Below are 25,799 nucleotides of genomic sequence, written 5' to 3'. Positions count from 1 at the left end.
CTTGAACTGGAACTTTTTTCTCTTTGGTATGTCTAATTCCACTTCTTTACATCATTGCTTGGCAAACTTTACTTCTCATTCAGAACCAAGATACCATTCTGACTATAGGGCAGAGTGGTGTCATACTTGTATGTGCTTCTTTTATGTCGTTCCTAAGCTCTTCCCTAGTTGGACGTTTCTCACCAAAACACTTTTTCAGAGGAGTTCAGTGGTAATACACATTGAGCATCCCTAATCCAAAAACTCGAAATCCAGCATACTTCAAAATCTGAAACTTTGGAATGCCAGCATGACACTCAAAGTAAATGCTCATTGTCACCTTTCAGATTTTGAATTCTCAGATTTGGGATGCTCCACCAGTAAGTATAATGCAAATATTCCAAAGTTCAAAAAACTCAGAAATATGAAACACTTCTGGTTCCAAGCATTTCACATAAGGGATTCTCAATATTATCATTGGCACATGGTTAGGAGTGAGATTTTTGTCCATATTCTGTGCCTGACACAGTTTGTTTGCATATAGTAGTTGCATAGTAAATAAGTGTGGAAAGAATGACTGATTTGAATGAGTCTTGGGATTTGCTTTCTGGAAAATATCTCTGTTGTCCTGAACTATATATTTTAAGTCCAAATAAATGGACATTTAAAGAGCAATGTTTAGGCTGGGTGCAGTGGCTCACGCCTGTAATCCCAGCACTTTGGGAGGCCGAGGCGGGCGAATCACGAGGTCAGGAGATCGAGACCATCCTGGCTACCACGGTGAAACCCCGTCTCTACTAACAATACAAGAAATTAGCTGCGCGTGGTTGCGGGCGCCTGTAGTCCCAGCTACTTGGGAGGCTGAGGCAGGAGAACAGCGTGAACCCAGGAGGCGGAGCATGCAGTGAGCCGGTATCGCACCACTGTACTCCAGCCTGGGCAACAGAGTGAGACTCTGTCTCAAAAAAAAAAAAAGCAGTGTTTATTGTGGGAAAATAAAAGATGATCTGCTGGAACTGAACTGTTGAGATCCTACCAAGTAGTGGATCTTGTCAAATATTGACAGGTTTCAGGCTTTACAACATCTGTGTTTTCTGGGGCTTGTTACTTATTTGGTTTTACCAATGTAAAATATGAATTGTTCTAACAAGAAAACAAAATAAAAGCTTGCATTATCAAATTTATTAAAGGGTAAGGAACAGCTTTAGCTCTCAATCTGGATTTATAATGTTGACTTAGCAGGTAGGTCTCCCCCACCCAAATATCCATTCTCTGTTGAATAATTAATGTCAAAAAGGTCTGAGGATATGATTTATCGCTTCTCTTAGTATTTCTCTGTAGATTTCCAGATGGTGTCAAACCAACCATTCCTTGTGAGATAGTAAGTAATGTGGCAGTGGTTATAATTGGCTTTCTGTATAGATAATCCAAGGCCTATGGTATCTTTGTTTTAACTTAGTAGACTACACTAAAAGTTAATAGTAGGTCACCAGTAGCTTGGCCTTAAACTTGAGACTCACAGCAGTGCCCTGTGTTTACCTATAAGTACATTCTTGACTAATGAATGAAACTCAGATTACTTGTTCTCTGGACAGGGGGCTTTCATTCCCAGTGAATGAATGTGTGAATAACATGATTGAATTAAATTGCTAGTTAAACTTGGTCCTTTTTTTTTCTCTTTTTTGAGAAGGAGTCTCGCTCTGTTGCCCAGGCTGGAGTGCAGTACAGTGGCGCTATCTCAGCTCACTGCAACCTCCGCCTCCCAGTTTCAGGCGATTCTCCTGTCTCAGCCTCCTAAGTAGCTGGGATTATAGGTGCGTGCCACCATGTCTGGCTAATTTTTGTATTTTTAGTAGAGACGGGGTTTCACCATGTTGGTCAGGCTGGTCTCGAACTCCTGACCTCGGGCAGTCTGCCCGCCTCAGCCTCCCAGAGTGAAACTTGGTCTTTTAGAAGCATTCTTTGGTGACATTCTCCCAACACCAATTTGAGCATACTTTATAATTTACTAATTGACTGCCTTAAGATGAAGAAACAGGTCAAGTATGGTGGCTCACGCCTATAATTCTAGTCCTTTGAGAAGCTCAGATGGGAGAATTACTTGAGGCCAGGAGTTCAAGACCAGCCTGGGCAGCATAGCGAGACCCTGTCTCTACAAAAAATACTTAGACATGGTAGCACATACCTGTAGTCCTAGCTACTCAGGAGGCTGAGGCGGGAGGATCACTTGAGCCCGGGAGGTTGAGGCTTCAGTGAGCCATGATTGTGATTGTGCCACTACACTCTAGCCTGGGCGACAGAGTGATCCCTGTCTCTACACAAAATATTTAGTCAGGCAGGATACTAAAATACTAAAAAATATTTAATAGTCCCAGTTCCTCGGGAGGCTGAGGCAGGAGGATCACTTGAGCCCAAGAGGTCAAGGCTGCAGTGAACCATGGTCATACCACTGCACTCCCAGCTTAGGGAATAGAGTAAGGAAATACAAGTAAGATCTTCTCTTCTTTAGGCAGTAGTTTTTGTTACTCATTTGGGTTTAGAGCAAGAATGAGTAGATGCAGGAAAATGGCTTTATTTTTAAAAATCAGATTTATGTTTAGAATGTTCACTTTTTTTTTTTAAAGAAAGTTGTAGGATGGAAGATGATCATCGTTGTTTGAGGGTTACCATAACAAAGTGCCATACAGAAGGTGGCTTAAACAACAGAAATTTATTTTCTTATAGTCTGGAGGTTGGAAGTCCAAGATCAAGGTGGCAGCAGGGCTGGTTTCTCCTTGGCTTGTAGATGACTGTCTTCTCCCTCTGTGTTCACATTGTCTTTTATCTGTGTGTGTCTGTGTCATAATCTCCTCTTCTTACAAGGACACCAGTCCTATTGGATTAGAGTCCACTAGGATTAGAATCACCTCCTGAGTAGCTGGGACTACTATTGATGTCATGTAAACTTAATTACATCTTTAAAGGCCCTATTCCAAATAATTATGTTCTGAGGAACAAGTTTAGGACATCAACATCTAAATTTTCACAGAAGGGAGGGGAATACACAGTGTAGCCTATGATAGTTGTGTATCAGGGAGGTCAACCTAAAGGTAAAAAGGCCAGGTGGGACGTTATTCTTCAAGAATTCTAGCTGAGAAATGAAGAGAATCTAAACTAAAGCATTGACAATAAAAATGAAAATGAGTTGTGATTGAGAGGAGGAAGAATTTGATACAAGACTATGTGACTGAATGTGGAGGGGCATGAGAGGAAGGAGGCTAGCGTGGCTCCCAGATTTCCCTGCTCCAGGAGGAGAAACTGAGTTGAAGGAGATGTGAGCTGTGTGATGTCCCTATTGAGTATTCAGCACTTTGTTAGCCAGGCACCCCAGGGCTGTTCAGCTGTCCCACTTTTTTCGCTCTTTCACAGTGGCTCCTCATAATGTGGACTGTGTCACATACAACTGAGCATGCAGCCTCTCCACTTGACATGTGTCTTAAGACACTTATCACCATCTGAACCTCCACATGAAGTGTGACTTAAGACACTTAATACTATCTTATTTTGACAGCGAATTCTAAACTCTTATTTTTTCCTGATAATACAAAAATTTAAATCTTTTAAATAAAAAGTTAAATCCTTTAGGACAGGGACTATTGTTTTATTCATTTTGCCCAAATGTGCAATATTTACTGCCTGGCTACATAGATCTAGTATATAGTAGGTTGTGCTTTGCAAATTCTAGTTCAGGGAATGATTTGTCAGTAGGGTTGTTATGATCAATTACTTATTCTTTGCATATTTTAATCAAAGATTGATAATTAAAACCTGTTTGATTTTCTTGCAGAATGAGAAGACTTTGGGACATTCCATGAGTCATTCAAGCAACATTTCTAAGGTAGAGTGCCACTGAAAAATGTTATTTATTACCTTGAGGCTTTTGTGTTCTTACGCCTTACATGTTCATACTCTTTTTTTTGAAAAGACATCAGAGTTCTCAATACATTTCTATAATCTGTTCTGGGACCATAAGAGGTATGTGGCAGTTATGTTTTCTGGTAAGGCAATTTTGAGTGTGTGTAGGGGAAGTGATTTCTAGGAGAAAATTCCATTTTTTCCAGAAAACCATTTTTAAGGCAGAAGAAATCTCAGGCACAGGAGAGTCTGTTGCCACAATTAGGAATGCATTTGACTGAAGGTAACAAAAAGCTAAATATGGTGACTTAAATAATTATGGATTTATGTGGTTCTGTTGACAAGGTGTCTGGAGGTGGGTGGTCCAGGTCTGACTTGCTCACAGATTGTAGTGTACCCAATTCTGTGGCTGTTCGGGGTACCACTGTGTAACCTGCATGGACCTAGGGGGACTGAACAAGGGGCAAATGCAGGAATAAAAGACAAGAGACAAAAGTTTATATTTGGAAAAAGGGGTCGGGAGCACCTTGGCTCTAGTGGACAAGGGCCCTGAGCTTTACACAGCCCTCCGTATTTATTAGGCAAAACAGATAGTGAGAAGGGGGGTGCAAGAAGTGGTCAGCTGCTCAGTCTAGAGTAGGCTTGCAAGACTGCATTCCTCAAACAACAGGCTCTAGATGTCGCAGTAGCTAATCTCGACTCCAGGAAGTGATTGCCTCCACCAAACCTTCTGTCAACAGGAGCAGTCGGCAGGAGCAGTCGTGAGTTTGCTCATATCCTACATTCATGATAAACGGTTTGCTCTTTGATCATATAGCCTCCAGTGGGATGCTGAGTTGGTCACGTCCCATGGGCCTTCGGCTCCCTGCAACAGATGTTGCCAGGGACTCAAGCTCTTTACTCTCTGTGCTACCTCCTACTTGACAGATGGTCTCACGATGAGAGCTGGACCTTCAGGCATTGTGGTTGTGGCCTTGGCAGGAATTAGAGGAATGATCAAGGATTAAGAGGTCTGTTAGCTGAGAGTCACCATTTTCAGCAGGAAGGCAAAAGTTTTCCCAGAAGTCCCACCTGGCCGCCTGAAATCTGCTTACATCTCCCTGGCCAGAACTGGATCACAGGCCACCTCTAGCTGGAAGGCAGCTAGGGAAAGGAGGGCTTGGGAAGTGAATCAGCCATCCAACAACATCTGCTCACCTGTAGTGTGGTCACTTTAGCCCACCAGCAGCACACTGGCTGCCAGGGTATGACCTAGGAACCAGCAGAGTGTATCTGATGCAGTGCGCTTGCTCCCAGGCAATGCTCCTCTCACAGCCCAGACATTGACTCTGGCCAACCCCTTTACCATACAGTTATGGCCATGAAAGTTCTTTGCAAGGGTGAACCTTTTCCCCATGTTTTTGGCATATGGCCAAACACAACATAGATTCAGCTGGGAGGATTTGAACAAGTGACAAAATCTGCTGTCTCAGGCCTCCTAGATACTCTGAAATCAACAGTTACATTATATGCCATTTTAATGTACTGACTACACATATGTTTTCATTCAGGTCACCTTATTTTTTAAAACTAAAAGTAAACTCTGGCAAACCTTCTTAAGACATTCATCTGTTCTTAGGCATATTTGTAATCTAATTATATTATTTTTCCACTTAATTTTGCATTAAAAATAGGAATACCTTTCACAAAATATTTTTTCCCATCCAACCTCCATTTCTTTTCTTTTGCTGTCCCTTTGGCCAGCAATGCTGCAGTGCTAGAACTATGCAGTGGTAAACCATTGCTGCCCATTTTTACACCTTCCAAAGGAGCTGATCAGTGTCTAAGCATGGAGAAAAGTGAGAAGGTGCAGCTGCAGATGGCCTGTTTGCTTAAGTTGAATTAAACGTGTTAAAAAACACTCAGTAGTACATGTTGCCTTGCCCTAGTAGCTAGTAGCCAAGGGCAGTTCTGAAGGAGGACATCTTATGCCTTAAATATGTACCTGTTCGTTCATGGATTTCAGTCACATTTTATTTAAAGGAAACTTCTTCCTATAGTTAAAAAAAAACCGTTTGCAAACCACCACCTTAAAAAGTCTAGAGGAAAGGCTATCGTCTTGGCTTGGATTGTGGGTATTTTGAACTTTGTAAGGGTTTTGGAGTTAACATGGATGATGACTTACTAGCCATGTGATTTTGAAAAAGGACATCTCTGAACTTTAATTTAGTTACCAGTAAAAGTAGGGTAAGCCAGGCAGGGTGACTCACACCTGTAATCCCAGCACTTTGGGAGGCCGAGGTGGGCAGATCACCAGAGGTCAGGAGTTTGAGACCAGTCTGGCCAACATAACGAAACCCCATCTCTACTAAAAATACAAAAAATAGCCAGGCGTGTTAGTGCGCACCTGCAATCCCAGCTACTTGGGAGGCTGAGGCAGGAGAATCGCTTGAACCCAGGAGGCGGAGGTTGCAGTGAACTGAGATCATGCCATTGCACTCCAGCCTAGGCAACAAGAGCAAAACTCTGTCTCAAAAAAAAAAAAAAAAAAAAAAAAAACAGAAAAAAAAAGGTAGGGTAATAATATAACCTTCAGGGTTGTTCCGAGTCTTGGGATTAATGTTTGCATGGAGCCATGGGGCAGCTCACCTATTACACTGAGCCAGCAAACCTGACTCTTGTCAAACTTCGTTGAATCCTGGTGATGTTAGGTTGATTGGGCCAGGATAGTGCATTTAATGGTAGCTTTAGACAAGGAGAACATATGGTTATTTTCTTCTCGCATACTTTTTTTTTTTTTTTTTTAACATAAACAGAGTCTCGCCGGCGCGTGGCTCAGGCTGTAATCCCAGCATTTTGGGACCGAGCGAGTGGATCACGGAGGTCAGGGATCGAGACCATACTGGTTAACACGGTGGAAACCCGTCTCTCTAAAATACAAAAAACTAGCGGCGAGTGGTGGGCGCCATTAGTTCCCAGCTACTGGGAGGCTGAGGCAGAGAGAATGGCGTGAACCGGGAGGCGAGCTTGCATGAGCGAGATCCGGCACTGCACCCCAGGCCTGGGCGGACGCAGGAGCAAATCTCTCCCAAAAAAAAAAAAAAAAAAAAAAAAAAAGACAGCAGTAGACAGAGTCTCGCTCTGTCACCCAGGCTAGAGTGCCATGGCACAATCTTGGCTCACTGCAGCCTCCGCCTCCTGGATTTAAGCAATTCTCCTTCCTCAGCCTCCTGAATAGCTGGGATTACAGGTGCATGCCACCACACCTAGCTAATTTTTGTATTTTCAGTAGAGATGGGGTTTCACTATGTTGGTCAGGCTGGTCTCAAGCTCCTGACCTTGTGATCCACCCACCTTGGCCTCCCAAAGTGCTGAGATTACAGGTGGGCCACTGTGCCCAGCCCCTTCTTGCATACATTTTTACTGTGTGCTGTTTGTGAGTGGACACTTACTGTGTCCAATGAGTTCCGGGATGCTTACTAGGGTCATTGGAGAGAATCTGAGTGGAGTGAGCCTTTAGAACATTTAGAACATTTGATTACTCACAGAACTTCCTGGTTAACCTGTCAACATGAAATTCTCTTGCAAAGTGTACCCCTTTGTAATGAAGATAGTTAGCATGCTGTATAAGGTGGTTAGGCATGAACCAGTTCAGTGGGACTGAGGAAGGGAGGGCAGGCCCCCTGTGGAAGATAACTGTTTTTGAGAAGTCAGTTTTTTTTTATTGGAGTATTTATTAAATGATCCTGCTGTTTGAACCCAGTTTTAGGCAGTGACATGTAAAATCGCATCTTCAGAATAGCAGACATACTCTTGAGATTAAAGGAGGCCACAATGTGGACATACTTTATGCTACCTGAAATCCCCGTTGGCGCTGTCAGGAGACTTTTTCTGCTGACTCTTTTTTTTTTTTTTGAGACGGAGTCTCACTCTGTCGCCGGGGCTGGAGTGCAGTGGCCGGATCTCAGCTCACTGCAAGCTCCGCCTCCCGGGTTCACGCCATTCTCCTGCCTCAGCCTCCCGAGTAGCTGGGACTACAGGCGCCCGCCACCTCGCCCGGCTAGTTTTTTGTATTTTTTAGTAGAGACGGGGTTCCACCGTGTTAGCCAGGATGGTCTCGATCTCCTGACCTTGTGATCCGCCCGTCTTGGCCTCCCAAAGTGCTGGGATTACAGGCTTGAGCCACCACGCCCGGCCTCTGCTGACTCTTAGACCCCAGCTGTGGTCAGCATATTAGCCAGTCACTGCAGTCTGCTTTATGCTTCTGCAGTTCATCTCTTGCTGGCATAAATTTAGAGGCTGAAAAGAGGTAAAAAATAAACCTTTAATCCTGCCTCCTAAGTATTCCATCTAGATTTTATTACAGAGTGTCTCAGTGTGTATTGCAAGCATACTGACTTTAAAAACCAGGCTCCATTTTCAGAGAAGGAAGCAGGTAGGTTGGATGGGATGTTTATGAGGCTGCTGGGTCTGTGGTGGCTTGCCTCTCTTCAAAATGGGCAGCTGGATTTGATCCCCTTAAAGAGTTAATAAAAGAAGCATATTGGGATATTTAAGCAATTACAATGGCGAAGTCTTCACCCAATACTTATTTTGTATTGATAGTACAATGTTAATGGATATCATTTGTTGAGCCTCTGTTACCAAGGGATTTCATGAAATTTGTCACCTCCAATTAACGTCCTAAGGGGTCCAAAGACACCTTTTCCTTTTATTTTTCAAGATCTCACTTATCACTGCCTGGGTTTTCATGAATTTTTTTCTGTTGTGCCTTCACCCCGCATATAACCTCCACGAGTGTAGAGCCATGCTTTGTTTACCCCTAAATCTGCAGAGCCAGTGATGGAATGGAGCCCTGGAGGTTGTCAGTATATGTTGAGTGAATGTTTGCATGGTGTTCTGCTAGACACTTGATGCCCAGCCCATTGTTCATCCCTCTTCATCCCAGCCACTTCCCAGGCCCAGGCCTCCTAAACTCCTGCAGTAGCTTCTCAAGAATCTATCACAAACCATCTAGCACCCAGCAGCCAGTAAATAGAATCCTAATGCTTCTGTTTTCAATTCTTCAGTGTTTCTGATTACACTACCTTTAGCTGTCAGATCTAAGGTGACCTGGGCCTGGCCACTTGGAACCTGATCCTGTGCAATATCCCCTTGGTCATGATGATCTAGGTATGGTGACTACCTTGACGATTTTCAAACAAGCCAAATTCCTACCTGCGTACCTTTGCACATGCTGTTCTGTCCGACAGGCGTCTCCCAATCTTATCCCTTTTTTGCATGAATGGCTAAAATTCCTAACTCATTTCTCCTTCAGTTCTTAGCTTCTTTAGAGGCGCTTACCCTTGACACCCTCCCCTTAATCTAAATTTTATCACCCATTTGGATTTTGTTATTCTTTTTCTTCATAGCATCTATCACAGTTTGTAATGATAGCAATGTGTAGAATATCTTGTATTTTTAGAAGCAGCAGAATGTCCTCCCTAGGAAAAAAATCTGTTTAATTGAGTGCTTGGAGAAGTTTGAGGCAGTTTGAGTCCCACAGGTGACATGCTTATACAAAGACGGACACTGGAATGCAGCCCCCATGAAACCCCCATGCATCTTGCCCAGGCCTTCACCTCACTGCAGTGTCCTTGACCTTGTGGGCCAGCTGAGCCGTTCTGGAGAATGTTCCCCAGATCCCCAGTCCACACTCAGTCCTCACTCTATGTACTTCCCTTGCTGCTGTTTGCTTAATCATTTTCTAAAGAATAGACTCAAATTTTTATATCATTGTGTAGTATCTGAGATCACATTTGATTGGTTTTCTTTTTTTAGTTTATTTGTACATATTTATGGGGTACCTCTGATATTTTGTTACATGCATAGACGATGTAATGATCAAGTCAGGGTATTTGGGGTGTCCCTCACTGTGAATATTTATAATGTTTATGTGTCGGAAACGTTTTAAACCTCTCCTAGTTATTTTGAAGTACATAATATATTGTTAACTGTAGTCACCCTACTCTGTTGTTATTGAACTTTAGAACTTATTGTGACTATCTAACTGTATTTTTGTACCCATTAACCAACCTCTCTTTATCCCCCACTCCTCGCTCCATGCACACCCTTCCCAGCCTCTGGTACCTATAATTCTACTTTCTACCTCCATGAGATCACATTTTTTAGCTCCCACATGTGAGTGAGAACAGGTAATATTTGTCTTTCTGTGTCTGGCTTATTTCACTTAACATAATGACCTCCATCCATGTTGCTACAGATGACATGATTTCATTCTTTTTGTATGGCTGAATAGTATTTCATTGTGTATGTATGTCACAAATTCTTTACCTGTTTGTCCATTGATGGACACTTAAACTGATTCCATATCTTTTGCGAATAGTGCTACGATAAACATGGGAGTACAGATATCTGTTTGATAATACTAATTTATTTTCCGCTGGGGAAATACTCTGTTGTGAGATTGCTGTATTATATAGTAGTTCTATTTTTAGTTTTTTGAAGAATTCCCATACTATTTTTCATACTGGCTGTACTAATTTACATTCCCACCAACAATACGTAAGAGTTTCCTTTTCTCTGCATCTTCACCAGCATCTGTTATTCCCTGATGATTAGTGATGCTGACCAGTTTTTCAGGCAGCTGTTGGTCATTTATATGTCTTTTTTTGAGAACTGTCTGGTTGTGTCCTTTGCCCAGTTTTTAATGGGATTGTTTGTGTTTTTAATGTTGTTTGAGTTTCTTACATATTCTGTATATTAGTCCCTTGTTCGATGGCTAGTTTGCACATATTTTCTCCCATTCAACAGGTTGTGTCTTCACTCTGTTGATTGTTTCCTATGCCGCGCAGAAGCTTTTCAGTTTAATAGAGTCCCTTTTGTCAGTTTTTGGTTTTGTTGCCTATGCTTTTGAGGTCTTAGCCATAAAATCATTGCCTAGATCAGTGTCTTGAAGTGTACTCCCAGTGTTTTCTTCTAATAGTTTTATAGTCTCAGGTCTTATGTTTGAGTGTTTAATCCATCTTGAGTTGATTTTTGTGTGTGATGAGAGAAAGGACTTCAGTTTCATTCATCTGCGTATGGATCTCTAATTTTCCCAGCACCGTTTATTGAGAGGGTGTCCTTTTCCTAATGCATGTTCTTGGTACCTTTGTTGAAAATCAGTTCTCAGTAAATACATGGATTTATTTCTGTGTTGTTGATTTTGTTCCATCGTTCTGTGTATCTGGGTTTTGTTGTTGTTGTTTGTTTGTTTTTTGAGACAGAGTCTTGCTCTGTCACCCAGGCTGACAAGAGCCACTATCTTGACAAGTGGCACTATCTTGGCTCACTGCACCCTCTGCCTCCTGGGTTCAAGCAGTTCTCCTTGCCTCAGCCCCCTGATTAGCTGGGATTACAGGTGCACACCACCAAGCCCGGCTAATTTTTGTATTTTTGGTAGAGATGGGGTTTCACCATGTTGGCCAGGCTGGTCTTGAACTCCTGGTATCAGGTGATCCACCTGCCTTGGCCTCCCAAAGTGCTGGGATTACAGGTGTGAGCCAGCACTCCTGGCCTGTATCTGTTTTTATAACAACACCATGATATTTTGGTTTCTATAGCCTTGTAATATCCTTTGAAGTCAGGCAGTATGATCCCTTCAGCTTTGTTTGTTTTTATTAGGATTGTTTTGGCTATTTGTGCTGTTTTTTGGTTCCATATGGTTTTAGGATTGTTTTTTCTGTTTCTGTGTAAAATGACATTGACATTTTTATAGTGATTGCATTGAATCTGTAGATTGCTTTGAGTAGTATGGTCATTTTAATGACATTAATTCTTTTGATCTGTGGACATGGTATATCTTTCAATTTGTTCGTGTCCTCTTCAGCTTCTTTCGTCAGTGTTTTGTAGTTTTTCTTGCAAGGTCTTTGACCTCTTTGATTAAATTGATTTCTAGGTATTTTATTTTGTATAGCTATTTTAAATGGGACTGCCTTTTTTATTTCTTTCTCCACTAGTTCATTATTGGTATATAGAAACACTACTGATTTTGTATGTTTATTTTGTATCCTATAACTTTTCCGAATTTATCAGATCTAAATTTTCTAATGGAGCCTTTAGATTTTTCTAGGTATAAAATCATATCATCTGCAAAAAAGGACAAATTAACTTACTTTTTTCCAATTTGAATGCCTTTTATTTCTTTCTCTTGACTGATTGCTCTGACTGGGACTTCCAGTACTGTGTTGAACAGGAGTGGTGAAAGTGGGTGTATTAGTCTGTTTTCACGCTGCTGATAAACACATACCTGAGACTGGCTAATTTTTAAAGAAAAAGAGGTGTAATGGACTCACAGTTCCATGTAGCTAGGGAGGCCTCACAATCATGGCAGAAGGTGAAAGGCACGTCTTACATGGCAGCAGACAAGGGAGAAATGAGAACCAAGCGAAAGAGGTTTCCCCTTATAAAACCATCAGATGTCATGAGACTTATTCACTACCACAAGAACAGTATGGGGGAAACCACCCCCATGATTCAGTTATCCCCCACTGGGTCCCTCCCATGACACATGAGAATTATGGGAGCTACAATTCAAAATGAGATTTGGTGGGGACACAGCCAAACCATATCGTTCCGCCCTTGGCCTCTCCCAAATCTCATGTCCTCACATTTCAAAAGCACCCATGCCTTCCCAACAGTCCCCTAACGTCTTAACTCATTTCAGCATTAACTCAAAAGTCCACAGTCCAAAGTCTCATCTGAGACAAGGCAGCTCCCTTCCACCTGTGAGCCTGTAAAATCAAAACCAAGTTAGTTACTTTCTAGATAAAATGGGGGCACAGGCATTGGATAAATACACCCATTCCAAATGGGAGAAACTGGCCAAAACAAAGGGGCTAAAGGCCCCATGCAAGTCCAGAATCCAATGGGTCAGTCCATTCTTAAAGCTCCAAAATGATCTCCTTTGACTCCATGTCTCACATCCAGGTCGTGCTGATACTGCCTTTGGCAACTCTGTCCCTATAGCTTTGCAGGGTATAGCCCCCCTCCTGGCTGCTTTCATAAGCTGGCATTGAGTGTCTGCAGCTTTTCCAGGTGCACAGTGCAAGCTGTGCACCTGGATATACCATTCTGGAGTCAGGGAGGATGGTGGCCCTCTTCTCACAGCTCCACTAGGCAGTGCCCCAGTGGGGACTGTGTGTGGGGGCTTGCAACCCACATTTCCCTTTCACACTGCCCTAGTAGAGGTTCTCCATGAGGGCTCCATCCTTGCAGCATACCAGTGCCTGGACATCCAGATATTTCCATACATTCTCTGAAATCTAGGCGGAAGTTCCCAAATCTCAGTTCTTGACATTTGTGTACCTGCAGGCTCAACACCACATGGAAGCTGCCAAGGCTTAGGGCTTGCACCCTCTGAAGCCATGGCCTGAACTATACCCTGGCTGCTTGTAACCTTTGGTTAGAGTGGCTGGGATGCAGGGCACTGAGTCTCTAGGCTGCACACAGCAAGGGGGGCCCTGGGCCCAGCCCTTGAAACCATTTTTTTTTCCTCCTAGGCCTCTGGGCCTGTGATGGGAGTGGCTGCCACACAGATCTCTGACATGCCCTTGAGACATTTTCCCCATTGAGTTGGTGATTAACATTTGGCTGTTCGTTACTTATGCAAATTTCCACACCTGGCTTGAATTTCTCCTCAGAAAATGGGTTTTTCTTTTCTTTCTTTTTTTTGAGATGGAGTCTTGCTCTGTCGCCCAGGCAGGAGTGTAGTGGTGCGATCTCAGCTCACTGTAAGCTCTGCCTCCTGGATGGATTCACACCATTCTCCTGCCTCAGCCTCCTAAGTAGCTGGTACTACAGGCGCCCGCCACCATGCTTGCCTAATTTTTTGTGTTTTTAGTAGAGATGGGGTTTCACCATGTTAGCCAGGATGGTCTCGATCTCCTGACCTCATGATACGCCTGCCTCAGCCTCCCAAAGTGCTAGGATTACAGGCGTGAGCCACTGTGCCCAGCCCGGGTTTTTCTTTTCTATCACATCATCAGGTCACAAATTTTCTGCTTTTATTCTCTGTTTCTCTGAGAATGCTTTTAAAACTTTTTAAAACTGAATGTTCTTAACAGTACCCAGGTCACTTCCTGAATGCTTTGGTGCTTAGAAATTTCTTCCGCTAGATACCCTAAATCATCTCCCTCAAGTTCAAAGTTCCACACATCAGGGGCAAAATGCTGCCAGTCTCTTTGCTAAAACATAGCAAGAGTCACCTTTACTCCAGTTCGCAACAAGTTTCTCATCTCCATCTGAGACCATCCCAGCCTGGATTTCATTGTCCATATCATGATCAACATTTTGGTCAAAGCCATTCAACAAGTGTCTAGGAAGTTCCAAACTTACCCACATTTTCCTGTCTTCTTCTGAGCTCTCCAAATCGTTCCAACCTCTGCCTGTTACCCAGATCCAAAGTCGCTTCCACATTTTCAGGTATATTTATAGCAGCACCCCACTTACTGGTACCAATTTACTGTATTAGTTTGTTTTCACACTGCTGATAAAGACATACCCAAGACTGGGTAATTTTTAAAGTGAAAGAGGTTTAATGGACTCACAGTTCCACATGGCTGGGGAGGCCTCACAATCATGGGGGACGATTAAAGGCATGTCTTACTTACATTGTGGCAGACAAGAGAGAAATGAGAACCAAGTGAAAGAGGCTTCCCCTTACAAAATCATCAGATCTCATGAGGCTTATTCACTACCATGAGAACAGTATGGGGGAAACTGCGCCTATGATTCAGTTATCTCCCACTGAGTCCCTCCCACAACATGTGGGAATTATGGGAGCCACAATTGAGGATGAGATTTGGGTGGAGACCCAGCCAAACCATATCAGTGGGCATTCTTGTCTTGTTGCAGTTCTTAGAGGGAAGGCTTTCTTTCACTTTTCCCCATTCAGATTTATGTTAGCTGTGGGTTTGTCATATATGGCCTTTATTAATATTGTGGTATTTCTTTCTTTGCCTAGTTGGTTGAGAGTTTTAATCATGAAGGAATGTTGAATTTTATCAAATGCTTTTTCTGCTTCTATTGAGATGATCATATGGTTTTATCCTTCATTCTGTTTACGTGATGAATCACATTTATTGATTTGCATGTGATGAAAGACCCATTGCATCCTTGGGATAAATTCCCTTAATCGTGTACTGTCTTTTTGATGTGCAGTTGGATTTGCTTTACTAGTATTTTGTTGAGGATTTTTGCATCTATGCCTATCAGGGATATCGGCCTATAGTTTTCTTTTTTGTTGTGTCCTTGTCTGGTTTTGGTGTCAGCATAATGCTGGTAGAATGAGTTGAAGAGAATTCTCTCTTTCAATTTTTTGGAATAGATAGAAGAATTGTCCTTCTTTGAAAGTTTGGTAGAATTTGGCAGTGAAGCCATCCAATCCTGGACTTTTCGTTGTTAGGAGGCTTTTTATTACTCTTTAAATCTCATTACTTCTTATTGATCTGTCCAAGTTTTCTGTTTCTTCCTGATCAATCATGGTAGGTTATGTGTTTATCCATTTCCTCTAGGTTTTCCAGTTTGATAGCATATAGTTCATAATAGTCTCTGGTGATCTCTTGTATTTCTGTGTTATCATTTGTAATGTCTCTTTTTTCATTTCAGATTTTATTTAGATCTTCTGCCTTTTTTTATTGGTTAGTCTAGCTAGTCTATCAGTTTTCATTTTTCAAAAAATTAATTTTTTGTTTCATTGATCCTTTTGTGTGTTTTTTGGCCCCTATTTAGTTTAGTTCTCCTCTAATGTTTATTATTTCTTTCCTTTTACTAATTTTGGATTTGGTTTTTTCTTGGATTTCTAGATCCTTGAGGTGCATCCTTTGATTGTTTGAAATTTTTCTACTTTTTTGATGTAGGTGTTTATTGCTATGGACTTCCCTGTTAGCACTGCTTTTGCTGTATCCCATAGGTTTTGGTATGTTTTATTTCAATTTTTATTTAAGATATTTTTATGTTTTCTCCTTAATTTCTTCCTTCACCCAGTGGTCATTGAGGAGCATGTTGTTTAATTTCCATGTAATTATACAGTTTCTAGTTGATTTCTAGTTCTAGTTGATTTCTAGTTCTAGTTGATTTCTAGTTCTTTTTTATAATGTATTTTTGGAAAATGTTTCATTCATATCCTGAATTGCATTTCTCATTTCTTTGTATTGTTTTTCTGTATTCCTGTGTATCTCACTGAGCTTCTGGATCTTGCTCTGTTGCCCAGGCAGGAGTGTAGTGGTGTGATCATAGCTCACTGCAGCTTCCAGTTCCTGTGCTCAAGCATTCCTCCCACCTCAACCTCCTGAGTAGCTGGGCCTACAGTCACACATCACCATGCCCAGCTAATTTTTATTTTTATTTTTTATAGAGATGTGGTCTTGCTGTGTTGCTCAGACTGGTCTCGAACTCCTAGCCTCAAGCAATCCTCCTGCCTGGGGCTCCCAAAGTCTGGGATTACAGGTGAGAGCCACCATGCCCAGTGTTCACTGAGTTTTAATATCATTATTTTGAATTCTTTTTTTGGGATTTCATAAATTTCTTTTTGATTGGAATCTACTGCTGGAGAATTATTGTGTTCATTTATGGGTGTCATATTTCCTTGATTTTTCATTTCTTGTGTCCTTATGTTAATCTCTGCACATCTGGTGTAACAGTCTCTTACTAGTTTTCTTAATTTGCTGTTGTAGGAGAGGAGTTTTTCCTGAGGGTGTGTCTATGGTGTTGATTGTGCAGGGCACTTTAGCTTTGATTCTCATTGTGTGTAGTAGTGTAGTCGTGGTATTATTTCTTTGGCTATGAATCATGTCAGTGGTGTCTGTGATTTCCTCAGTATCTTAGGGTATGGTGGAGGCTATAGTGAAGTTTTGCTGGGGACAGGGACACCAGGTAGGCCTGTCCTTTTTCCCAGTAGTGGCAGTAGTGGGGTGAGTATGCCTGCCCTTGGGCCTCAGTGCAGTTTATACCGGCACCAGTATAAACCCATCACCAGCGGGTCAGATGGGTTAGTTTTGGGGGGCCTCCATATAGCTTGCTCAAATGCTGGTAGTGGCAGTGGCGAGCTGGGTGGGTGGGTGAATTCTTGGGCCCCTGGGCAGCAGGCATCATATGGGTGATGGCAACAGCAGTGGCAAGACAACCCTCTGGCTCCCAAGCAGTTTGCACTGATGTCGGCAGTGGCTGTGAAGGGCTGGGTGAACCAGTCTTCAGGCCCAAATGTGTACTCAATTGGGTGCTAGATGTGGTGGTAATGGTAGGTTGGGTGTGCCTGACCTCAGATGCCCAAGTGGAATGCTCAGGTTCCAATAGTGGTGGAATGAGCTGGGCAGTCCCCAGGCCCCAGGATGGTTTACTCAGAAACTGGGTAGGACATACTTCAGTCCACCCAGGGATGCATTCAGGCTCTAGCAGTGTTGGGCGGGGACTGGGTGATTCCAAGGCCCTGGCAGAATGCTCTGGTGGAGGCAGCAATGGCTGTACTGCAGCCCTACTGCTGGGGAGAGTGGGGTTGCTTTCAGTGGCAGTAGCTGTATGGCAGTGGCTGGGGAGTGCACACTTTGCCTCACTTTGTCTTTGGCGCTTGTGAAAGCGTGCAGTGGTTTCACTGCTGGGGGGCAGCAGGGTCTTTGTCAAATGGCTTGCCCTTCATCCCTGGCAGCAGCAGCTAGCTGCTACAATGGTTGTGGTGAGGAATGTTAGTGGGGTTCCAGAAATGTGGAGAAGCAGGGATTGTTGGGCCCCCAGCAGGATGCAGTCTCCTGAGGATTGGGCTCTCAGTATGGTGTCTTCTTGCAGCTGCCTTGGACTCCAGGGGTATGTGGGACCCATCATGAGCTCTCTCCCTGGAGCAATGCCTTCTCTTCATCTCCAGGAAGCTCTGTCTGTTAGCCTCAAGGCCTGTGAGGGTCTAGGGCTCTGTCATGGCTGGGATTGCAGGAATGCATGGTGGGAATGTGGACCGCTGGGGATCACTTGCTTCCCCTTTCCCCACGCTGGGGAACCTCTCGGCTGCCTTGCCTGACTTCCCTTTCCTTGCCTGCTTTAGGTGTTTTCTGTCACTTCTCTGTTGAATGCATGTTCTCTCTTAGATGATTTATTCGAAGTCTGATTCTTCCTGGCTATTTTGGTTCTTCTTTGTAGAGGAGGTAAGTACCAGATGCCTCTAGTCAGCCATCTTGAAGCCCCTCCTCTAGATTTTGATTGTTTAGCTTTTTAATGTGAAAATATAACTATTAAAAAACATGTTCTTCAGTATATCACCTAAACTCATTGTGACAGCCCTTTGTGAGATAGAGCTCTGACAGAGACGGGTATTCAGGAGGCTGTGTGGTAGAGAGAAGGGAGGGGTGGGGATGGGGCAAGCCCACTTTCCATCTCTGCTGTGAGCTTTTGCCTATCAAGGGGCCATTGTCTCAGGGGTACCAGGAAGCCATAGAGCATGACTGGCAGGGGTAATGCACAGTGTACTGGGCATGGCCTCAGGGTGGACTTAGGTGACGTGAGGTGACTGCCTGTTCAGGACGTTGTGTCCTGTGCCACCACTGCCCCTACCTGTAGGCTGTCTTAGCATTTGACAATACATCTCATCTCTAACATGGAGACAAGGAGGCCATGCAGAGTTTACGAGGATTGCACACATTCAGATTTTATCCAGCACCTAACTGTGTGCCAGAAATTGTGCTTTGAATGCTGAACCAAACAGAAGAGGGAAGTACGCAGACCTCCATACGATACCACGGATGGAGAGAATTCCTACAAAAGGAACAGTAAGGAGCTTAGGTAGAGAATTACCGGGAACCCAAGTTGAAGGGCTGCTCAGAGATGTGGCTCAGGATAGGATATGTAAAGCAGATGTGAGGGGTGGAAAGCAGCCAGCCAGGATGAGGTTAAACTGTAGTAGAAAGATCATTTGTCACCTACTTGGAAAGTCCAGTACTTTAGGTGGACAATGAAAGGCATCTTCAATGGTGGAGGTGATGGCTCTCATTTCACCCCATTGCGGGTGCCTGTAACCACAAGATTGTGTTGGCTGTGTCTGTTCGTGTGAGTACTTTGACCTAAACTCCTTTAGAGGCCGATTGAAATTCCCTGAGGAGACTTATACCCACTCTATTCAGCTGGAATTTCTTTAATACCAGGAATTGGCCTAGGCTAGGCTAATCATAGGGGCTGGACTTCTTGGAGCCTCTCTTGATGCCTCTCAGAAGAAGATTGTGGTGCAAAAAGGGCAGTACATAGACACAATGTTATTTTACACTCAGGGAAGCCTTCTCATTCAACCCTGGGAATCAGACTTGGTCCAGGTGACACAATTTCTTGAGCAAGTTCATGATTGGCAGCATTTACCCAGGGAGAAGGCAGTGGAAGCCCGTAGCACAGGCATCTCTCCCCCAGCCCACCAGCCAGCCCGGCTCTGTAGGCTCTGGCAGTTGCCCAAGACTGGGGCCTTGCAGACTGTGATATGTACCTCTTGTTAATCAAATATTCCTGGGTCGAATCAGACTGGACATGTTTAATGAGCACTTAAAATGATTGCTCTATTGCTTGGCAAGCACATCTCAATGAATTTGAGCACTGACCCTCCTAGGCCTCCTGAATATTTTCTGGTTGTTGTTGCCATTAGACAGGGATGAGATACAGCAGAATGTCACATATCAGATGGACATTCCTTACAGGGAATTCTTGCTGACCTACTTTTACTACACGAGGGCAGGCCTGGATGTGATTGTCAAGACCAGAGTTTGCTTCTTTCTGTTTCTGAATGCAGAGTTGACCAGTGACACGCTCAGGTTACTCAGACCTTACGGATTACAAATAAGGCAAAATGTGCTTTATTAATTTATTCTGAAGAAAACAGCTGTCCCAAAACAGGATACTTATTCCTAAGTGACAGAAACAAGGGAATGAATTGGAGGAGTTGCATGGCATCAGGTGGCCTCAGCACCACTGAGCCTCACTTGAATCCCTGACAGAGCACTGAGGCAGTTGTTTCTGTTCAGTTCCCCTTTTGCAAAATTTCTGACTGTCTTTGCAGTACTTTTTCATCTGACTGGTTACAGTTTAGTTTTTGGCTGAAGTTTGGTTCAGTCTCCTGAAGGTGGAAGAGGGGCAGGTTTAAAACAGTTTCCCAATTATACTAAGATTATATGCATTTTTGACTCTCATTCTCCCACAAGCATACAGTGGAGTTTCCAGAAGCTAAGCAACATGCAAGATAGCATCTTCCTTAGCTGGTAGAATATGTTCCTGTGTTTTAAGATGTTCTAATATAGCAAAGATGGAGAGATGGAACCTGTGTAAACAAAAGCTCTTTGTGGGGGCCTCAGTAATTTTTAAGAGTGTTAAGGAGGTCCTGTGGCCAACAAGTTTGAGTATCTCTGTTGTAGAGGCACAGTCTCCCCAGAGGGTAGCTATTTAGTTCATTGAGCAAATGTGCCCTAAACACCTACTGTATACCAGACCAATCAGTAACAGCTTCTAAGTTAACATATCCCAGTAACATCTTCTCATAAACCTTGATAGGTGCAATGAAAGAAATGAACAGGGTACAAGGATGTCATAACAAGGATGAAAAGCCCTTTCTAAGGAGAAACCTGAGGAGGGGCCAGTCATGCTGGGTTGGGATGTGGGAGTGTTCCTGGGAGGAGGAGGAGGAGAGGTGGGAAAGGCCACCAGTTGCTGGGAAAGGAGGGCCTAGGTCGAGAGGAAATGAGGGTCATCTTTCCTGCCTGCCATGTTTTTGTCAGTAGGATGCTCCCTGGCTCAGGGTTCACTCTTAGAGCTCTGTGCATCTTGGGCCAGGGCTGGCCAGATGAGTAGCCTGAGCAGAAGCTGTTTTCTTCCCAGGTGGGTGGACAGTGGTCACCTTGGTTGGAATGAGGCGTTTTGTAGCAGACATGAGACCTGCAGGTTTACTTTCTAGGTCATCAAGAGTCAAGAGTGGTAGTCACATGGAAGTCTTCCTCCACACTGGAGGTGTGCCTGGAGTGGTGTGTGCTGCATTTCTGCATCTCCTCTGACTTATTTGATCCTGCTGGCAGCCCTGTAGATTGTTGACCTCATTCTTTAAATGATTAAACTCCTGCTCAGTAGTGTGCTCAGTAGACTGGCCCCAGAACATAGAGGGAAGACTTTGGGGTCAAAAGCCAGTGCTTTGGGCACTGCCCCAGAATTCTCTCAGAGGAAATATTTTATTGCCTCTTGGCAATGAAAATGTATTTTGACTATATTTGAAAAGGTCAATATTTAAAGGAAATCAACAGTAGTAAAGGGTCCTTTTGAGTGATAAGTAACTCAAAAACACAGCCCCTTTCACCATGTTATTTCTGGTGATTTTGAATTTTTATATGGTTACATCTTTAGTTTCTGGGACTGTGAAGCCACCTTTGCTCAGAAATCATTGTCTTCAATGTAATTTATTGAAAACAAATTATATTTGCAAGATCCTCAGCTGTAGCATGGAGGAAGACAGCCCTGAAAAAGCAGCTTCAGCTGTGGCCTTCTGTCCCCTCCACCAGTGCTGTAATATATGCCCCTCATTGTTCTGGGGATTTATTGCTACTCAAGTATTCTAACTCCCTTTAAAAGGCCACTATAGAAAAGAATTCCATGTTAATGCTACTTGGTAAGCAATGCTAATGAGAGTCATTTATAATGGAAATCATTTTAGCATTCAGTAGTTTTTATTGTACATGCTTCTCTGTGAATCGTATATTGTATATACTTACTTTTTTAATGGTCAGTTTTAATTAATTGCCTTTGTGAAAGCTTGTTCTTGGCACAGCCCTTCATATGCCAACATGTATTTATCAGAGCAAGCCACAGAAAAGCCACAGAATGGCCTCTTTTCTTTTAATTGTGGCTCATTTTTGAAGTTGAATACAACTAGATATTTATTTATTGAAAGCAGAGTTACTCATAATGAAGCATTGGTTTGACAGAGTAACTTCTGTGCTAAGCAGAAAGTTTGGTAAGATGTAATCTCAGTCTGCACAGTGCAGTGTGTAAACACCAAGTGAGTTTATTTGGCTCTGTGGTATGAAGTCAGGCCTGCTGAGTTGGCAGTTAGGAGCAGATCCCTATCTCTTAGTTTGGAAGTGGGAGGGCAGTAACGGCTAGCAACCTCATGAGCAGGAAGCACAAATAAAAAAGTGATCTGGTGAGCAAGATTTCTAAAATGGCCCCCAAAAATGACCCCACAATTGCCTGGAACCTGGGAATGCATTGCTACTATTACTCCTATGACCATGTTGTGTTGTGTGGCACAGTTGACCTTAAAATAAGGGAGATTATTTGGGGTTATAGATAAGGGCCCAGTGGAATCCTGTGAGTGCTTAAAAAGCAGAGAACGTTCTCTGGTGGCAGAAAGGGAAGTCAGAAAGATTGATAGCACAAGTGGGCTTTGAAGATGGGAGGGGTCATGTGACTGCAGATGCATGTGGCCTGCCCCAGGTGGAGTCAGCCAGCAGACCGGCCCTCAGTCCTCAAGCTTCAGGGAGCTGTGTTCTGCCAACAACCTGAGAGAATGTGTAAACGCAGTTCTCCCGAGGCCTCCAGGAAGGAGGGAGACTGACCAGAGCACAGAATCTCAGCATGCGCTAGTCTATGGGAACTGTGAAGTGATACATTTGTGTAGTTTTAAGCCACTAAGTTTTGTTTACATAGCAACACACCCCTTATATGGGTGGCAAATGCTTTCCATGTAGAGGAAAACCTTCTTTCTAGAGATCTGTAAGAGCCATTTGCTTCTAGAGCCTCTGGGCCAACAGCCAACATGATCTCTTGATTTAGCCACCTTCTTCTTTTCTTTCGATAGTTTGTATTTTCTTTGTAGAAATACAGTCAGGCAGTGACTTTCAAGTGACTTTGACCATGATCCAAACTAAGAAGCAGCTTTTATATTGAAACCCAGTTCACTTTTACATACACATCTGAGAGACAGAATTACCTCAGAAGACTTTATCCTTTTTATGTCAGATGCATTCTGGCACATTCTATTTTATTGTACTTTTAAAAACATAGGTCATCACCCACTACATTGATTTCTTTACCTGTCATCCCAAAGTTGGAAAGTCATTGCAGTTGGTTGTGCTTCTGCAGTTTTGTTTTACTTTTTTAAATCATCAATCACGTGTTATTTTAAAAATGAATTTCTGTTTGGGAAATGTAGCTCAGTGTAAAGTAGCATTATGGTTTTGTGGGTCTCTGTGACAAGTCCATGTCCCTCCATCCAGGTTCCCTCGTCTCCCTCCTGGATAGTCTGTGCAACCCGAGCACAGATGGCAGTGGTGCCTCTCTCTGCTTGTTTAACTTCGTGTGTTCATTACTGGACATAATGAGAACTTTTCCCATTTTTTTAACGACTACTAGTATTTCTTTTTGTAGATGGAACAGTGTTGCCTCAGCTCCAAGGTGATGGGCATTTAGGGTGATTCCAGCCTTTGCTGTCACAAACTAGTGCAGTGTACAGACCTCTTCCCACAGGTGTGTGAGAATGAATTCCTAAAAGAATTGCCGAGACAGAGTATATGTGTCTTTGTTTTCCTGAGGGCAGTTGTCATCCTGAGGAGGTTTACCATTTGCTTTCCCACCAGCAATGTATAAGCATACCTGCTTCCCAACACTTCTGCCAACACATATTATTTGATAAATTTTCTTGGCTGATGATGGTATCTCATTGTAGTTTTAATTTGTATTTCTCATTGTGAGAGAAGTGAAGCATCTTTTCATGTTTTGAGAGCCATGTGTGCATCTTTTCCCATTGTTTCTGCTAAGTCATTGATTTGCAGTACTGAAATTGGTGGTCAGTTGTAACCGTGAGCTCTTCTGGTCTCTTAACCTTCCTTATCTAGCCCCTCTTCACGTTCCTCCTTGCCTAAAAACAAGTTCACCCAAACAGATCATTCCTGTGGCCCTCTCCCTTTTGAGATAAATCAGATGGGCAAATCTGCTTTTGTTAGGCGTCTGAGACCCAAATGTTTAAAAGTAGCTTTGCTGATAAGTGAAAAGAAGGCCCAGTCGGGGGTTGCACAGAAAATGAGGGGCGTGGGTAATAGAGGAGGCTGGGCAGTAACCTGGCAGAAGGCACTAGAGGCCAAGGAAGGCGCGCTGGTGTTCTGCAGTGAGAAGGATGTGTGCGATATCAACTGGGTAAGCACACTGCTATAGCTGCTCCAGTAACAGCAGGCACTCTCAGAAGGGAACTGAGAAAAGGGGAATGCCAGTTTTTGCCAAGGATATATGGAAAGGTTTTTATTCCCCATATGTTCTTTGGCAACTTTGTTAAAGTCATTTAAAACTGAATTTGATAAGAAAGCCAGCCACTAAGAGACTTGGATGTAGCAAAACAAATTGTCAAAAAGTATTTATCATTTCTAAGAAATAAAATAAACTGGGATTTAGGCTTGGATAGAAATCCAGAGGTTTGTTTTGGCATAATTAATAACAATATCTTAAGAAGGGGGGATTTTTAGAAGAATTTTTTTTTTGTAGTGAGATTGCTTTATATTCCTTTTCATGACTGAAAAGTCTGTCATTTGGCAACCCACAAAAAACTTCGGGAACAGAGGGCCTAAGTTTTCTTGAAACATTTGGATTTTTGCATGATGAACATTTGCACTTTTATTAGTAATTGTCGAGTCATGTGTGGTCTGATCCTGTGGAGAGGAGAGTGTAGGTGTTCTCCGGAGTTTTGTGTGGTACAGATGGCTGAGGCTAGTACTGCCCCCAGCTCCCACGTGCCACACTGCCTGCTGCTTTCAGAAAGAGCAGAACAGGCTGGTCCTGTGCCATCTAGTGAGGTCCTGTCCCATCTAGTAAGGTCCTGTCCTATAGAGCGCCTAAGAGGGGATTGCTGGCCTTTGACTACACTAGCTTCCAGAATCTGACCATGGAACCATATTTGAAGCTGTCAGCTTCATTTTGTTGTTGATCAGCCAGTCTTTTAGATCTTTGTTGGTTGATAGATTTCTCTCAGGTCTATAGCAGCAACAAATAAAGCTCTTTAAAATTGTTTTCTTGACCGTTCTGCGTATGGATTGGTTCTGACCTTTGAAATGTTTGCTGTTCTTTAGATAGTGACAGAAGGAGCCTCTTCTGGGAACTGTGGTGACCCCACAAATCTCACTGGTTTTCTTGCATTTATTGGAGGAGTTAGCATTTGTTGAAGTTTATATTTATGTAAAATAACAATAAGTAGATTTTTAAATTTTTCTTGAAATTTTATGATCTAATAAGAGAGACTCTTTGTCTGTCATTGGGAGGCTTGATGAGGATTGGACTGGACATACCTGCTGAGAATATCCTGTAATGTTTTCATAAGATTGGAAAGGGTGAAATGAGAGCAGAAATGTAGGCAGAGGATGCCAAGGCTGTTTCCTGTTTCCTATGTAAAATTGAGCAGGACAGAATCTCCCCAGCCCTCCCTGAACTCTTTTCCTCCTTTGGTCTTCTCTTACTGTCATGCTGGCCTTGACATCTGCTACAAGTGCACACACACGGGGAATCACACAGGGAAATGAACATATGTCCTGCCATGTGTGTGCCTGGCATGGCTGCTTCCTTGATCCAGGCTTTGTTCTGTTACGAGGCTCTGCCTTCCTACCTTCAGGCCTGGCTCCTCATCATGGGCATGCAAGAATGGAATCGTTATCCCAGAGTACACTTTTTGACATGGATTACTTGTAGTTTAGTACTGGAGTTCAGAACTTTACTTTCCCATCAGAAACCTGCCTCTTCTCAGGACTGACCCTGATTGGGCACGATATGCCAGATGAGACCCCACCTCCTCCCACAGGGTTTGCCTTCCCTTCAGAATACAGGAAAGTACACGTGCTTTCAAGAGGACCATGCTCTTACCTTAGAGGTACTTTCCTCTGCTGCCATCCCTTGAAGGGAGGGGGCTTCCTTCAATACCTCAGTTC

General features: G+C 43.2%; 1 protein-coding gene across 7 annotated transcripts in view; it reads left to right on the top strand.

The window, feature by feature from the left end:
* Positions 1–25,799, top strand: part of MARCHF8 (membrane associated ring-CH-type finger 8) — a 143,972-nt gene that overhangs the window by 106,237 nt on the left and 11,936 nt on the right. For all 7 annotated transcript variants that reach the window (XM_017862235.1, XM_017862231.1, XM_017862232.1 and 4 more), the window contains one exon: positions 3,806–3,856. In XM_017862235.1, coding sequence (XP_017717724.1) covers positions 3,806–3,856 — 51 coding nt within the window. The remainder of the gene's footprint in view (positions 1–3,805; positions 3,857–25,799) is intronic.

Source organism: Rhinopithecus bieti, unplaced genomic scaffold (genome assembly GCF_001698545.2).
Source record: "Rhinopithecus bieti isolate Rb0 unplaced genomic scaffold, ASM169854v2 scaffold_64276, whole genome shotgun sequence".
Taxonomy (NCBI): domain Eukaryota; kingdom Metazoa; phylum Chordata; class Mammalia; order Primates; family Cercopithecidae; genus Rhinopithecus; species Rhinopithecus bieti.
Note: the sequence above shows the minus strand (reverse complement) of the source record. Positions and strands in the feature narration are given on the sequence as shown.